Genomic DNA, 16,675 nt, shown 5'->3' with positions numbered 1-16,675 from the left:
TTATCCTATCCATGCCCCTCATGATTTTATAAACCTCAATAAAGTAACTCCTCAGCCTCTGACATTCCAGGAAAAACAGCCCCAGCCTATTCAGCCTCTCCGTATAGCTCAATCCTCCAACCCTGGCAACATTCTTGTAAATCTTTTCTGAACCCATTCATGTTTCACAACATTCTTCTGCTAGGAAGGAGACCAGAATTGCACACAATATTCCAACAGTGGCCTAACCAATGTTCTGTACAGCCGCAACATGACCTCCCAGCTCCTATACTCAACACTGACAAATAAAGGAAAGCATACCAAACACCTTCTTCAGTATCCTATCTACCTGTGACTCTACTTTCAAGGAACTATGAACCTGCACTCCAAGGTCTCTTTGTTCAGCAATACTCCCTAGGACCTTACCATTAAGTGTATAAGTACTGCTAAGATTTGCTTTCCCAAAATGCAGCACCTCGCATTTATCTAAATTAAACTCCATCTGCCACTTCTCACCCAATTGGCTCATCTGATCAAGATCCCATTGTAATCTGAGGTAACCTTCTTCCCTGTCCACTATACCACAAGATGAAGACAAAAACTTGGTTTGAATGGTTAGCATTGAACCAGCTACTGAGGAATATATGAAAATAGCCTGAAAAGAAACAAAATGATGCCAACAGCCTCACCGAGGCTGTGGTAATAACTATCTGCTTGTTTATCACTCTTTCCTTTTATCCATACCTCCCATAAAACAGCAGAGTTAGAATGTGGCACTCAACTCTTCTCAGAGCCTCCACACACGGGCAGGTGCTGGAGAAGTGGTTATGTCACTGGACTCAATATCCAGAACCCTATGCCAATGTTCTGGGGGATATGCTTTCAAATCCAGCTGTGGCAGATGATGAGATTTGAATTCAGTAAAAATTTGGAACTGTGAGCTAGCCTATTGCAAATCATGTCATTAAAAACCCATCTGCTTCATTAATGTGTTTGAGGGCATTAAAACACTGGAATATAAGAAGGTACTGCAGTTGGACAAACCTTGGCTTGGCCCCATGTGAAGTTGACTGGGCACCACAACTTAGGAGGCATATATTGGTCTTAGAAGGAGTAAAGAGTAGATTTACAAGATTGATACCTGAATTTCAGGGTTAACAGGAGAGATGATACAAATTAGGGTTACTTTCTTTACAGTTTAGAAGGTTACGGGATGATTTGATTGAAGACTTCAACCTCTAAGACCAATATATCCTTGCTAAGGTGTGGTGCCCAATTCTGCTGATCGTTCTCCACATAGGGTCAACCCAATGTTGTCCAACTGCAACATGCCTTCTGCAGTACGTTCTTGTACTCCAGTGTTCTAATGCCTTCAAGTACATTAATGAAGCAGATGGGTTTTTATGACATGGTTTCCATTAGGCGAGCTCATTATTCCAGGTTTTTATTGAACTCAGATTTCACCATCTGCCATAGAGGGATTTGAAACCATTTCCCTTGAACATTGGTGTAGGGTTCTGGATAAGTAGTCAAGTCTTCAAGATGTTAATGGGAAAAGACAGGGCAAGGAAACCATTTTCAGTAGTTGGAGTTTCTAGAATTAGGGGACAGAGGATGAGGGCCAGACTGTTCAGGAAAGAGGTTAGGAAACATGTCGACAAAGGGTGGTAGATGTTGGGAAATCTCTTCCACAAATTGCTGAGGATGCAGGATCATATGTTCATTTTAAATCTGAGATAGATAATGCGTTGTTAGGCAAAGATATTAAGGGACATGGGACAATGGCAGGTGCATGGAGTTAGGCCACAGATCAGCTATGATCTCAATGAATGATAGAACAGGCTCAAGGGGGTGAATGGCCTATTCCTCTTCTTATGTTCCAAAAGTTTGTTGTCCTTACACAGCCTGGCCTGTATGTGACTCCAGACCCACAACAATGTATTTGACTCTTGACTGCCCAATTAGGAATGGGCAATAAATGCTGGTCCAACCAATGATGCCCACAATGAACAAATTAAACAAAAATAGTGGCAGAAACATGCCTGTCTGAAATGAGAACTGCTAAGGGAACCATACCTTTTACTCCAAGTGTAGCCACTGAGCTTGTGCAAAAGAGAATACGACATAATGATGTTAGTGATGCCTGTACCTGATGGAGGAAATGGCCCAATGATAATTATCACTGGACTATTAAGCCAGAGGTAATACTTTGGGTTTGAATCCAGACACAGTAGAGTGTGGAATTTGAATTCAATAAAAATCTGTAATTAAGAGTGTAATGATGACCATTAATCCATTGTTGATTATCAGGGGAAAAGCCCACCTGGTTCACTAATGTCCTTTAGGAAAAGAAACTGCCATCCTTATCTAGCTTGGCCTATGCTCTCCGTCTCTCAAGTTATTGCTTATCATTGTAGTTATGTTTAACAATGCCACCCAGATGGGTGAGGGCTAACTACAGGAGATCTGGCAGTGAGAATGGTAAGCAATGATTGAGACACAAAAAGCATAGTTCAACAATGAGAGTTCCTTAGCTGATTGGAAGAGGTATTGAAGAGGATTGATTGGGCCCAAAACATCACAATCTTTTTTTGAAAAATTCATTCATGGGATATGGCATTGCCTGTCCCTAGTTGCTCTTGAGAAGGTGGTAGTGAACTGCAGTCCATGTGCTGTAGGTAGACCCATGATTCCCTGAGGGAGGATTTTGACTCAGCAACAGTGAAGGAATGGTGATATATTCCCAAATCAGGCTGGTGAGTGGCTTGGAGGAGAACTTCCAGGAGGTGGTGTTCCCTGTATCTGCTGCCTTTGTCCTTCTAGATGGAAGTGGACTGTCTAAGGATGGTTAGTGAATTTCTGCAGTGCATCTTGTAGATAGATAACATACAGTCCTGCTACTCAGCATCGGTGGTGGAGTGGATGGTCATTTGTGGACGTAGTGACAATCAAGTGGGCTGCTTTGTCCTGGACAGTGTCAAGCTTCTTAAGTGTTGGTGGAGCTGCACTCATTCAGGCAAGTATTCCATCAGACTCCTGACTTGTGCCTTGTAGATGCTTCCTGCAACACTCTTGAGAGCTGCTGTGAATCATGAGTTATGTGGGATATATTGGAAGTGACAGAAAAAGTATTCGGTGAGCAACATTACAGAACAAGATTAGCTTTGTATCCACAAGTAGCTGTTGAGATGTGAGCGTTACTACTCTATTGAATCTTACAGCAGATTGATAGGTTGCTGTAATCCTTTGTTTGTGCAGAGAGAGTGCTGTTGGGGCACTATTCCATACAGCACCAGAAGAAAGTGAGTACTTCCATCCTTACAGGAAAGCCAATAAAAAGTTACTTAGTAGTGTCAGAACAACACCTGCATCCCATTCAGCTAATTTATAATTAGCCTCAGTGGTCCTGAAAAGCTAATTTTGTATTCTGAAATATAAAATTTTTCCACACAAGAAAATGCACTCATTTAAAAATATACTTTTCTCTTTACTGAAATATTTACATTTAGTTTAGCACCTATTTAATTTAGTCGTAATTTTGGTATCTGAAAATTTAAACTAAACATGATTCAGCATCCTCACTGTATGTTAATTGTGCGAGGCTCTCCGAGTGCATTTATTTGCTGACTTCATTGCTGCTTCCAGCCTCTTGCATGTACCCCTTGGCTTGTCACCAGATTTAAACTCAATGCAGGAGTAAATTACTGCAGATGCTGGAATCTGTACTGAAAACAAGAAATGCTGGAGAGCACAGTAGGTCAGGCAGCATCCATGGAGAGAAAGCAAGCTAACTTTTTGAATCTAGATGAAGAGTCATCTGTGCAGGTTTAAACTGTTCTGAACAGAAGGCAAAGCCATGCTAGACAGACAGCTTTTAAGGTTAGTGGCAAGCACTTTGGCTTTGACGTAGATTACAAGGTTTTAGTGACAATGTGCCTGAGGGGGTAGTACTGGTTCAGCATTGTTAATCCAAATAAAAACTGAAATAACTGTGAATCTTGCTAAGCCAAATGGTATTCTGCAGCCCCCCCATTTACTTCAGTAGTCGTACATGTATTGATTAATAATTTTATTGCTGAATTAAATTGAAATGTAAGGAGCAAAATTGATAACTAATATTCAGATTTTAACTAATACTCAGGTAAAACTTCCAAATATTCAGCATCTAGAAATGACTCATCAGTATGTCATAGCTTTTTCATCACTTGCACACTTTTTAAAGGTTTGATCCACAACAATCACCAAACACTCCTCTTGCTCTCCTTCCCATGCAGGCACAGAGTGCTCTTCCACATGCTCGACTGTATCCATCATTACAAGCATCTCCTTATAAATGCGAGCCTTCAAGGATTAATAAGCCTGGCCATATGAGCCAGTACAGATTTGATGGGCCGAACAGCTTCTTTCTGTGTTGCAAGAACTTCATGACAGATGGATTCCTTGCAGCCTCTGCATGGGGACCGCTGGTCAATAATACAACTATTCAGACACAGTAACCGGAATGAAACATTCGAAACATGCTCCCCCACATGCAACCAGCACAACACTGCGCAGATCGACACACACTCCAGCAGAGATCAGTTACAACCACTATCATCTTATTGTGGGTGTTGCAGTGATCTCATAATGAACTTGGAACAATGACTTCTCTGTTGTTTGCTTTAAAATATTTATAGAGACATAATAGTACAGCCAGTGAGATTATCATTAATATACTGCCAACAATATAATTTGTGAGATTTATATAGTGCGGTTTTGACATCGACGTTTCACATCCTAAAAACAGAAATTTAAAAAATGGAAAATGGAGAGTTTTATTAATTGAATATAAGGAATCATATAAATAAGAGTATATCATAAATAGAGGCAGGAAGTCAGTAAGTCTAGCAGCAACTAAGGAGGGAGAAACCAAGATAATGTTTTGAGTTTGATATGATTTCTCCCTGTCCACAGATGATACCAGGCTTGGTTAAAAATCACACAACACCAGATTATAGTCCAACAGGTTTATTTGGAAGCACTAGCTTTTGGAGCGCTGCTCCTTCACCAGGTGATTGTGGAGAATAAAATTGTAAGACACAGAATTTATAGCAAAAGTTTACAGTGTGATGTAACTGAAATTATATATTGAAAAAGACCTGGATTGTTTGTTAAGTCTCTCATCTTTTAGAATGATCAAGCTGTTTTCAGTTCTTTCATATGTAAATCACTAAACTTTTTTAAAAAGTTACATAACTGGTGTTGTGTGATTTTTAACTTTGTACACCCCAGTCCAACACCAGCATCTCCAAATCCTGACTACCAGGCTTGGCTACTTTCTCCAGCACTTTGCTTTTATTTCAGATTGAAAGCATCTGCAGTATGTTGCTTTTAATTCCTCTTCATAAAGAGCCTGCACTAATTTTGAATTAGTGGTTAGTTAGCATTAAAATGATGAGATTCATCAAATTATTTAACTACTCCAACTGATATTAAATGTACCACAGAGGCAAATTGCCCTTTTTTGTTTTGTAGACCAATTTTCCAAAATAATGAATTGTGACTCAATGTGTGTCCATAACATTGGGCTTAATAATAATATGGTTGATGATGCAAGCAGCTCCAAAGCCATCAACCTGTCTGCTGGGATGCTTCCAGGATGACATGTACTTGTAAGGATGCTACATGGTTGAATTTGAGAATCTTATGATTGCTATTCAGCTAATAGTCATGAATCATTAGACTGTTCACCAAATCTGGCTTATTATTAATTACCAAACATAATATGGGACTAGGAGATAAACATGAAGGGGTGACAACATGGGGCATCATACATTTTGATTCTTTGATCTGATATTGGGGGGGTGGTGTCCTAACCCAATATACATCGTAAAAGATATCTTACATACTGCTTAAATCCTCCAGTGGCTTCCCAGATCTGCCTACGTGCTCAACATATGCTACATCAGGTGCTAAAAGCTGGAATAGCAGTACCAATATGACAATTGACCTATGCACCCTGGTGAAAGTGGGTACTGCAGATGCTGGCGATTAGAGTCAAGCCTGACCTGCTGTGCTTTTCCAGCACGACTCTAATCTTGACTATGTATCCTCGAGACCAACTCTGCAATCCCACGTTTGTGAGAAAAGGTCTGACGTTTTCGAGACAGATCCTTTTGCAAAACACCCACTATTAATGTACACCCAGACAATGATATGCAGAGTGTTACCACAGTCTCCTAACTTCAGGAGAAACAGAAAATTGGTGAGGAAAGAGGAAACAAAATCTTACCTTCAGTTATCAAAGTAAAACTCCTCGAGATCGTTTGATTGACCACAGCATTTCTTAAAACAAAATTACAGGTTGTATTGTACTTCAGGTTGTTGACTTCCACAACACTTTGGATTGTGTACAAGCCATCAGCATCTTGCTGGTAGGAAGTGTTGGACAAAAAGGAAACATCTTTGTTGTCTCCGATATACCAAGAAATATCAGCGTTAGGGTAGCCGCTGGACTCAAACATTAAACTGGTGCCACATGGTTCTTGCTTGATGATTAACCTTGGCTCATTGTAAAATGCTGTGAAATTCAAACAGTCAATTATTTCCTCAGTAATAAATGACTCAGGGCCATTCCAAAAGGCAGTGTACAAACATCATGATGCTATTAATAATGATGTTGCACTGACTCATGCAGAATGGAAGTTAATGTCATTTCAATCCAGAGCCCACCTCCAAAGGGTGAGATGGATTCTGGCTGTAATAGAATCTGACCACACATGGGTGACTCTGCATACACCGTACCTCAATGGTGAGATAGGGTAAAACCACTACAAACGTTACTCATTCAGTGTGTATCATTTCCCCTTATTCTGGCAGGAATCCTGATGGGTTTATTCTGAGCAAGGTCCTGGATGAACTAAGTAAGTCACCTTCACGGTCCCTGGCAGTCAAATCCTCACCCAACTCGAGGACTGTAGATTTGATTCCAAGATGCAGCAACATTCTTTGTGTGTTGTGTAACAAGCACACAGCTTTTGGCTCAGGTGAAAGGTAGGAGAAATGATCATGAAAAACCTTAGGTAGATAAACCATCTTCAGTGGTGCTTACTGCTGCCTCACAGTGCCAGGGATTCAAGTTTGATTCCAGCTGTGTCAAGCTGTGTGGAGTTTGCACATTCTCCCCATGTCAGTCTGGGTTTCTTCCCACAGTTCAAAGATGTGCAAGCTAGGTGGGTTAGTCATGGGACAAACACAGTAATGGGCCTGGGTGGGATGCTCTTCAGAGGGTTGGTGCAGACTCAGTGGGTCGAATGACTTCTATCTGCACCATTGGGATTCTACGAGTTGTAGTTCATATTAGCCATGTGTGCATCTGAAATCTCTGCTGAATGTACACAGATGTGGTAACCAAGAGGCATGCTTCCTGTATTGCTGTAACTGAGAGTATTTTTAGATACAAAATACAGTACAGCACAGCACAGGAATAGGCTCTTTGACCCACCAAGCCTATGTTAATTCCCAATCTTTATTTAGACCCGCTATTTATTGCCCATACTTGGTTTCTATCCCTCCGTTCACTTCCCATTTACGTGTCTACCAAAATACTCCTCACATGTTGCTAAAGTGCCTGTTTCCACCATCTCCAATGGCACTCCATTCCAAGCTATGCAGCCTTATCTATGCCTCTCATAACATTGGAGACCTCTGTCAAGTTGTCCCTCGGCCTCTGTCTTTCCAGTAAAAACAATCCAAGTTTATCCAACCTCTCCTCATAACAAAAACCGCCCAAACCAGGCAATATCCTGGTAAACCTTTTCTGTGCCTTTTTCAAAGCCTTCAGGTAGTGTGCGAGTAGCACTGCATGCAATATTCCAAATGTGGCCTAACTAAAGTGTTATGCAGCTGTAACATAACTTGCCAACTTTTGTAATCAATGATTTGCCCAGTCTTAGGAAAATATAAAATAATGGGCCAGAGAGTTATAGAACCTGCTAACAATATTTGATGGGGAGATATTGCTTGATCTGATCTTGAATTATTTTGATAAAAGAAAAAATTGTTGTGAACAATGAGAATCATGCTTTGTATTACTTTTGGAAGTATTCATGGAAACCGCTACAGTACCTCAAATGCTGAACAAATCAATTTCTGAACTTATTTGTTCACTCCCTTTTCTAAAAGAACTTTTAACAGGATCAGGATGAGGATGTGTACTCAGGGTGGGGCTCACTTGGTTGCTTATTTGAATGCATTGGAGTAGTTTTAAAATAGTTTAATTAAAGTTCTCTCGTTCTCTATACCTCGAGCTTCAATTTTAAAATTACTTTATATTATACAAAATGTTTGAATGGACGAGCAATGAGCCTGAAATGAACTTTTGTTTGGACAATAAAGCAAGATTACAAGGGCTCTTATGGTGCAGTGGGAGTGTCCCAACCTCTGAGCTGGGTGGCCTAAGTTCAAGTGTCATCGTGAGGTGTGTCAGAACATCTTGAAATAGACTGATTAGAAAATATTGAAGTGAGATTGGATTGCACTACAATGGCCTGTTACTAATTTGTAATTTGTAAACAAGGAGGATGGTTTGCTGGGGACACAATCTCCAAAGCATAGAAAGTGGCCATTGGGCCCATCAGGTCTGCACTGACCCTCCGAAGAGTATCCAACCCAGACCCTGACCCTCACCCTATCTCTTAACTCTGCATTTCCCATGGCTAATCCAACTAGCCTGCACATCCCTATTCACTACAGGTAATTTAGCATGGCCAATCCAACTTACCTGCGCATCTTTGGACTGTGGGAGGAAACCAGAGTGCCCAGAGGAAACTAAAACAGACACAGAGGAGATGTGCAGATTTTATACAGACATCGCCTGAGGATGAAAGTGAACCTGGGTCCATGGCACAGTGAGGCAGTAATGCTGACCACCGAGCCACTGTGCCACCCCTTACATGAAACAGTACTTTCAAGTAAGATGTGAGAAGAAAAGAAACATGTTATCTCTATTTACCTGCAAGAACAACAGTAATTGTTCCGTTATCACCTTTACGTGCATTGCCAACATAACACAGGTACACCCCACTGTGCTCTGGGTTTACTCCTTCTAGTCTCAGGGAAGCATTTCCATTTTTAAACTCTTCCGGGAATAAACTCGTTTTGCCGGAGTAATGAGGATTCTGCTTGCTCAGCTGGTCTTTCCCATAATAGTAACTGTGGACAACCTCCCTGTTCTCATCACGCTGCCAGTTGATAACCACGTTTCCCAAAGGTAACTCTTCAGACACAGTGAAACTGCATTCCAGCACCACAGCTTGGTTAAGGATAGCTACTACATGCTCTTTAGGCGTTAGGACTTTGAATCTTTCTGTAAATAAAAGAGAATATGAACAAAATGTTGGCAAATCTGATAGAGAACCAGAAAACGCTCAGTAGCATCTGTAATAAAACGCCCTGCATTTACAGGAGAGGTATCACATGGGCCGTAAACCCACGGGCCAAGGTTGGTATTTAAGGACTCCCTTCAGTTACCACTAAGACTTTTATCAACGAGGTAAAAACAATGACTGCAGATGCTGGAAATCAGATTCTGGATTAGTGGTGCTGGAAGAGCACAGCAGTTCAGGCAGCATCCAAGTAGCTTCGAAATCGACGTTTCGGGCAAAAGCCCTTCATCAGGAATAAAGGCAGTGAGCCTGAAGCGTGGAGAGATAAGCTAGAGGAGGGTGGGGGTGGGGAGAAAGTAGCATAGAGTACAATGGGTGAGTGGAGGAGGGGATGAAGGTGATAGGTCAAGGAGGAGAGGGTGGAGTGGATAGGTGGTAGGGTGGAAGGTGAGCACCAGGGCGTTCTGTCCTTGTTGCGGTTGGAGGGGTGGGGTCTGAGGGCGGACTATTACATGTGAGGGATGTAGAAGATAGGCAGGTAGGACAGGTCCGGACAAGTTATGGGGACAGTTACTGAGCTGGAAGTTTAGAACTAGGGTGAGGTGGGGGAAGGGGAAATGAGGAAACTGTTGAAGTCCACATTGATGTCCTGGGGTTGAAAGTGTTCCGAGGCGGAAGATGAGGCGTTCTTCCTCCAGGCGTCTGGTGGTGAGGGAGCGGCGGTGAAGGAGGCCCAGGACCTCCATGTCCTCGGCAGAGTGGGAGGGGGAGTTGAAATGTTGGGCCACGGGGCGGTGTGGTTGATTGGTGCGGGTGTCCCGGAGATGTTCCCTAAAGCGCTCTGCTAGGAGGCGCCCAGTCTCCCTAATGTAGAGGAGACCGCATCAGGAGCAACGGATACAATAAATGATATTAGTGGATGTGCAAGTAAAACTTTGATGGATGTGGAAGGCTCCTTTAGGGCCTTGGATAGAGGTGAGGGAGGAGGTGTGGGCGCAGGTTTTACAGTTCCTGCGGTGGCAGGGGAAGGTGCCAGGATTGGAGGGTGGGTTGTTTGGGGGCGTGGACCTGACCAGGTAGTCGCGGAGGGAACGATCTTTGCGGAAGGCAGAAAGGGGTGGGGAGGGAAATATATCCCTAGTAGTGGGGTCTGTTTGGAGGTGGCGGAAATGTCGGCGGATGATTTGGTTTATGCGAAGGTTGGTAGGGTGGAAGGTGAGCACCAGGGCGTTCTGTCCTTGTTACGGTTGGAGGGGTGGGGTCTGAGGGCGGAGGTGAGGGATGTAGACGAGATGCGTTGGAGGGCATCTTTAACTATGTGGGAAGGGAAATTGCGGTCTCTAAAGAAGGAGGCCATCTGGTGTGTTCTATGGTGGAACTGGTCCTCCTGGGAGCAGATCCGGCGGAGGCGGAGGAATTGGGAATACGGGATGGCATTTTTGCAAGAAGTAGGGTGGGAAGAGGTGTAATCCAGGTAGCTGTGGGAGTCGGTGGGTTTGTAAAAAATGTCGGTGTCAAGTCGGTCGTCATTAATGGAGATGGAGAGGTCCAGGAAGGGGATGGAGGTGTCAGAGATGGTCCAGGTAAATTTAAGGTCAGGGTGGAATGTGTTGGTGAAATTGATGAATTGCTCAACCTCCTTGCGGGAGCACGAGGTGGCGCCAATGCAGTCATCAATGTAGCGGAGGAAGAGGTGGGGAGTGGTGCCGGTGTAATTACGGAAGATCAACTGCTCTACATAGCCAACAAAGAGACAGGCATAGCTGGGGCCCATACGTGTACCCATGGCTACCCCTTTGGTCTGGAGGAAGTGGGAGGATTCAAAGGAGAAATTGTTAAGGGTGAGGACCAGTTTGGCCAAACGAATGAGAGTGTCGGTGGAAGGGTACTGTTGGGTACTGTTGGAGACGTCTGGAGAGGAAAAAACGGAGGGCTTGGAGGCCCTGGTCATGGCGGATGGAGGTGTAGAAGGATTGGATATCCATGGTGAAGATGAGGCATTGGGGGCCAGGGAAACGGAAGTCTTGGAGGAGGTGGAGGGTATGGGTGGTGTCTCTAACGTATGTGGGGAGTTCCTGGACTAGGGGGGATAGGACAGTGTCGAGGTAGGTAGAGATGAGTTCAGTGGGGCAGGAGCATGCTGAGACAATGGGTCGGCCAGGGTGGTCAGGCTTGTGGATCTTGGGAAGGAGGTAGAACCGGGCAGTGCGGGGTTCCTGGACTATGAGGGTGGAAGCTGTGGGTGGGAGATCTCTTGAGGTGATGAGGTTCTGTATGGTCTGGGAGATGATGGTTTGGTGATGGGGGGTGGGGTCATGGTCGAGGGGGGGCAGTAGGAAGAGGTGTCCTCGAGTTGACGTTTGGCTTCGGCGGTGTAGAGGTCAGTGCGCCAGACTACCACTGTGCCCCCTTTATCCGCTGGCTTGATGGTGAGGTTGGGATTGGAACAGAGGGATTGGAGGGCTGCACGTTGTGAGGGTGAGAGGTTGGAGTGGGGAGGGGGGTCGACAGGTTGAGGCGGTTAATGTCCCGGCGGCAGTTGGAAATGAAGAGGTCGAGGGCAGGTAATAGGCCAGCACGGGGTGTCCAGGTGGATGTAGTGTGTTGGAGGTGGGCGAAGGGGTCCTCGGAAGGTGGGCAGGAGTCCTGATTGTGAAAGTAAGCTCGGAGGCGGAGGCGACGGAAGAAGTGTTCGACATCACGGCGTGTATTAAATTCATTGATGTGTGGACGGAGGGGGATGAAGGTGAGACCTTTGCTGAGGACTGATCATTCGTCCTCAGTGAGGGGGAGGTCTGGGGGGAAGGTGAAAACTCGGCAGGGCTGGGAGCTGGGATCTGGTGTGGGTGTAGAGCTGGGAGTGGGGGCGGAACCTGTAACTGGAGTGGGTGTGATGGTGGGGGAATGGGGGTGGAGTCATGAGCAGGGGTAGTGTTCCCCTTGGGGTTCTGGGGGGTGGGGATAGTGACAGTGGGGTCTGTGGGGGGCATGTCAGCAGAATGCAGGTGAGTGGCGCTGGTGGGGGTGGAAGTGATGGTGACCAAGGCAGTAGGGGTGGCAGAAGTCACTGAGCGTGTGGCATCAGCGATGATGTGAAGGGCAGAAGTGATGTCAGGATGCATGAGGAATTGTGAGGGGTGGAAGTGGGCTGTGGAGCTAGCTGAGGTCTCACTTGTTTCGACATGCTGTGCTTAACAAAGCAGTAAACACCCCTTTCATCTTGCTGACCCTGGCCTCCCAGCTCTGCTATCTGCAAGTCCTCACCACAATTCCTGGATTTATCCAAAGTATCACCCCCTGCAGAGTTTAGATTAGATTACTTACAGTGTGGAAACAGGCCCTTCGGCCCAACAAGTCCACACCGCCCCGCCGAAGCGTAACCCACCCATACCCCTGCATCTATATCTACCCCTTACCTAACACTACAGGTAATTTAGCATGGCCGATTCACCTGACCTGCACATCTTTGGACTGTGGGAGGAAACCGGAGCACCCGGAGGAAACCCACGCAGACATGGGGAGAACGTGCAAACTCCACACAGTCAGTCGCCTGAGGCAGGAATTGAACCCGGGTCTCTGGCGCTGTGAGGCAGCAGTGCTAACCACTGTGCCACCGTGCCGCCCAACTCTAACCAACCCCCACTTCAAAACAAACTGCTTGTGCACGAATACAAACAGTACTAATAGAGATTACTCAACCACAGACTTGTAAACTGTTGATGGTCTCCTTCAATTGCATTGGGGGTTGAGGGGAGCTTTGCTGAATACACATTCACATGTTTAAAAGATTAAACTGACTCTGCTGCTGAGGGGTGGCATGATGGCCCAGTGGTTAGCACTGTGGCCTCATGGCATCAGGGACTTGGCTTTGATTCCAGCCTTGGGCAACTGCATGTGTGGAGTTTGCATGTTCTCCCTGTGTCTGTGTGGGTTTCCTCTGGGTGCTCCAGTTTCTTCCAAAGATGTGCAGGTTAGATGGATTGCCTGTAATATCCAGAGTTAGGCAGGTTAGGTGGGTGAACCAGGGTTCAAAGCTGCCTGGGGGCGGGAGTGGATCTGGGAGGGATGCTTTTCAGAGGGTCAGTTAAATCGAGACCTGAAAGGATTCCTAGCTTATTTTTTCAGGAGTCACCTGAGCTGCTGGCTGACAGCTCTCAGAGGCGGGACTTCCTCCCGATGGGGACCGGCTCAAGTCAATTAATGGGAATCATGACAAAGATAAATTTAGGAGAAAGTGAGGACTGCAGATGCTGGAGATCAGAGTCGAGAGTGGGGTGCTGGAAAAGCACAGCAGGTCGGGTGGCATCTGAGGAGCAGGAGAGTTGAAGTTTCAAGCATAAGCTCTTCATCAGGAACGTGCTTATGCTCAAAACGTCGACTCTCCTGCTCCTCGGATGCCGCCTGACCCAGCTGTGCTTTTCCAGCACCACACGTTTTGACAAAGATAAACTCAGGTCAATCAGGGTGGAAGGAACAATTGGAAACAATGAGTCAGATCAAAGAGGAGAAATGTGCTTTGAGTCATTACTAGCATGAGTTGACTTAAATTTCTAATCTAAGAAAGGATGTTCTAATCCATAAATATTCACGCTTTATTTCTTACTGTCTGTCAGGTGTAGACCATGGAGCATTATTGGCCAAAAAAAAAGTTTTAATCAATGTTCCCAGTAAGTTACAATCCACTACCTGCAGATTGAATTAGAGCATGGCTATAGTACAGAAGGTACTGGGGTCTTATGATGCAATGAGTCGAGTCCCTACATCTACATAGGTAAGCTATACAGCTGGGCTGAGAGGTGGCAAATGGAGTTTAATGCGGAAAAGTGTGAGATGATTCACTTTGGAAGGAATAACAGGAATGCAGAGTACTTGGCTAATGGTAAGATCCTTTGTAGTGTAGATGAGCAGAGAGATCTCAGTGTCCAGGTACATAGATCCCTGAAAGTTGCTACCCAGGTTGATAGGGTTGTTAGCTGAAAATGTGTTGCTGGGAAAGCGCAGTAGGTCAGGCAGCATCTAAGGAACAGGTGAATCAATGTTTCGGGCATAAGCCCTTCAAGGGCTTATGTGTCGATTCTCCTGTCCCTTGGATGCTGCCTGACCTGCTGCGCTTTTCCAGCAACACATTTTCAGCTCTGATCTCCAGCATCTGCAGTCCTCACTTTCTCCTGATAGGGTTGTTAAGAAGGCATACAGGTATGTTAGCTGTTATGGGTAAAGGGATTGAGTTTCAGAACCATGAGGTCATGCTGTAGCTGTACAAAACTCTGGTGCAGCTGCACTTGAAATATTGCTCCAGTTCTGGTCACCGCATTGCAGGAAGGATGTGGAAGCCTTAGGAAGGGTTCAGAGGAGATTTACTAGGATGTTGCCTGGTATGGAGGGAAGGTCTTACGAGGAAAGGCTGAAGAACTTGAGGCTGTTTTCGTTAGACAGAAGAAGGTTGAGAGGTGATTTAATTGAGACATATAAGATAATCAGAGGGTTAGATAGGGTGGACAATGAGAGCCTTTATTCTTGGATGGTGATGGTTAGCACAAGGGGACACTGCTTTAAATTGAAGGGTGGTAGATATAGGACAGATGTCAGAGGTAGCTTTGTTAGTCAGAGAGTAGTAGGGGCAATGGAATGGCTTCCCTACAACCGCAGTAGACTCACCAACTTTAAGGGTGTTTAAATGGTCATTGGATAGACAAATGGACGAGAGTGGAATAGTGTAGGTTAGATGGGTTTCACAGGTCAGCACAATATTGAGGGCTGAAGGGTCTGTACTATGCTGTAATGTTCTATGTTCTATCTGAGCCAGAAACTCCAGGACAAACATTTATTTCAAGAATATAGTGCATTCATAAAAATTCTCTTTGAATATACTGTATTCCTTGTCACAAAAGCAGTTCAGTTCTATATGTTGCATATTAAGTAAATAGCCAAAACATTGGACTTTGTCTCTAGCCGTAAAACCAAAGACCTCTCTTACACATACAATACTAATATTTACATATATTTGAGGCACTGGGAGGGTCCCATCAACGCCCTCTTCAAAACTAGGTAGCTCTGGAAGGGGGTAGTCACAATGTAGTGAAAGGCCTTCTGATACACTAGCAAGAGGAGGCGAGTCTTTTGGACAGAGTCACAGCCTTCAATCTACAGCATCTGTGACCTGTCCAAGGAGAAACAAGCTGTGAAATAGACCAATGCACACGTCTCTGGGTCTGTAATGCACAAGAGGTGATGTCTCTGGGTGAGTTCATACCAGCTGTGCGTAAACACAGAAAAAAAATCACATCATATCCCTTGAAATTAAGCTATTGATGACTTACCACTTAATGCCAGTCGTCCCCACAGAACAAAAAAGCTGAATTGAGAGATCTTTCGCAGCATTGTTCACTTTGCTCATAAACCCCTTTGAGAAAGAAATGCAAAGTATGGGAATAAAGAATGGTAACAATTAAATGGGTTGACGAACATTAATCAATAGAAACTTTCCCAAGAGTTCATTTTACATATGCGAACCTTGAAAATGAATGATTATAGCTCTAGAGGAGGCCATCCAGTCTGTGCTAGCTCTCTGCAGGAGCAATGTGCCTGGTGCCGTTCCCTGGCCTTCTCCCCATAGTCCTGCAGATTCTTCCTTTTCCAATCCAATTCCTTCTTGAAAGCTTCGATTGAACTTGAGTTCGCCGCACCTAGGCAGACCATTCCTAATCTCTATCACACACTGTGCAGAAACCTTTCTCCTCACTTTTCTGTTTATTTTTCTGCCAATGATCTTAAATTTATGTCCTCAGGTCCTTCCACCACCAGGGACTGTCTCTGCCTGCTTACTCTGTCCAGAGCATTCATGATTTTGAGCACTGCTGTCAAACCTCCTCTCAAATGTCTGGTATCTGAGCAAACAGTTCCAATATGTCCAAACTTCCTACATAACTGAGGGACAACATGGGTGATTAGCTGCCATTTCTGCTACCTCCAGCAGGATGCCACCATCAGGCACATATTCCATTCCCCTCCCCTCCCTTCCCTCTGTTACCTTCCACACGGAGCATTCCCTCTGGACACCATGGTCCACTCTCCTTCACTCCCAACAAATCCCCCACAGGCACACAGCACCTTCTCCTGCAACCACAGAATGTGTACTACCACCCTCCTCAGTATCCAAGGCCCCAAAAATACCTTTGAGGTGAAGCAGCACTTTACCCGCACTCCACACAATCTAATCTACTGAATTCGCTGCTCACAGTGTGGTGTCCTCTGCACTGGGAAAATGAAGCGTAGACTGGGTGACCACTTCACAGGCCACCTACGTTCTGTCCATAATAATGACCCTGAGC

General features: G+C 44.9%; 1 protein-coding gene across 2 annotated transcripts in view; it reads right to left on the bottom strand.

Moving 5' to 3' along the window:
- Positions 1-16,675, bottom strand: part of LOC140453282 (CD276 antigen-like) — a 44,874-nt gene that overhangs the window by 24,444 nt on the left and 3,755 nt on the right. Inside the window, exons 2-5 of one of the 2 annotated variants that reach the window (XM_072547842.1) lie at positions 15,665-15,747; positions 8,972-9,325; positions 6,251-6,538; positions 4,061-4,755 (exon numbers count right to left, since the gene is read on the bottom strand). In XM_072547842.1, the coding sequence (XP_072403943.1) occupies positions 4,601-4,755; positions 6,251-6,538; positions 8,972-9,325; positions 15,665-15,725 (858 nt within the window). In that variant the 5' untranslated portion in view covers positions 15,726-15,747 and the 3' untranslated portion in view covers positions 4,061-4,600. Of the gene's footprint in view, positions 1-4,060; positions 4,756-6,250; positions 6,539-8,971; positions 9,326-15,664; positions 15,748-16,675 lie in introns of those variants that run through there. The other variant, XM_072547843.1, reaches the window with a different exon arrangement.

Source organism: Chiloscyllium punctatum, chromosome 27 (assembly GCF_047496795.1).
Source record: "Chiloscyllium punctatum isolate Juve2018m chromosome 27, sChiPun1.3, whole genome shotgun sequence".
In the NCBI taxonomy this organism is placed as follows: domain Eukaryota; kingdom Metazoa; phylum Chordata; class Chondrichthyes; order Orectolobiformes; family Hemiscylliidae; genus Chiloscyllium; species Chiloscyllium punctatum.
The sequence above is the reverse complement of the archived record's forward strand: the minus strand, read 5'-3'. Positions and strand labels throughout refer to the sequence as shown.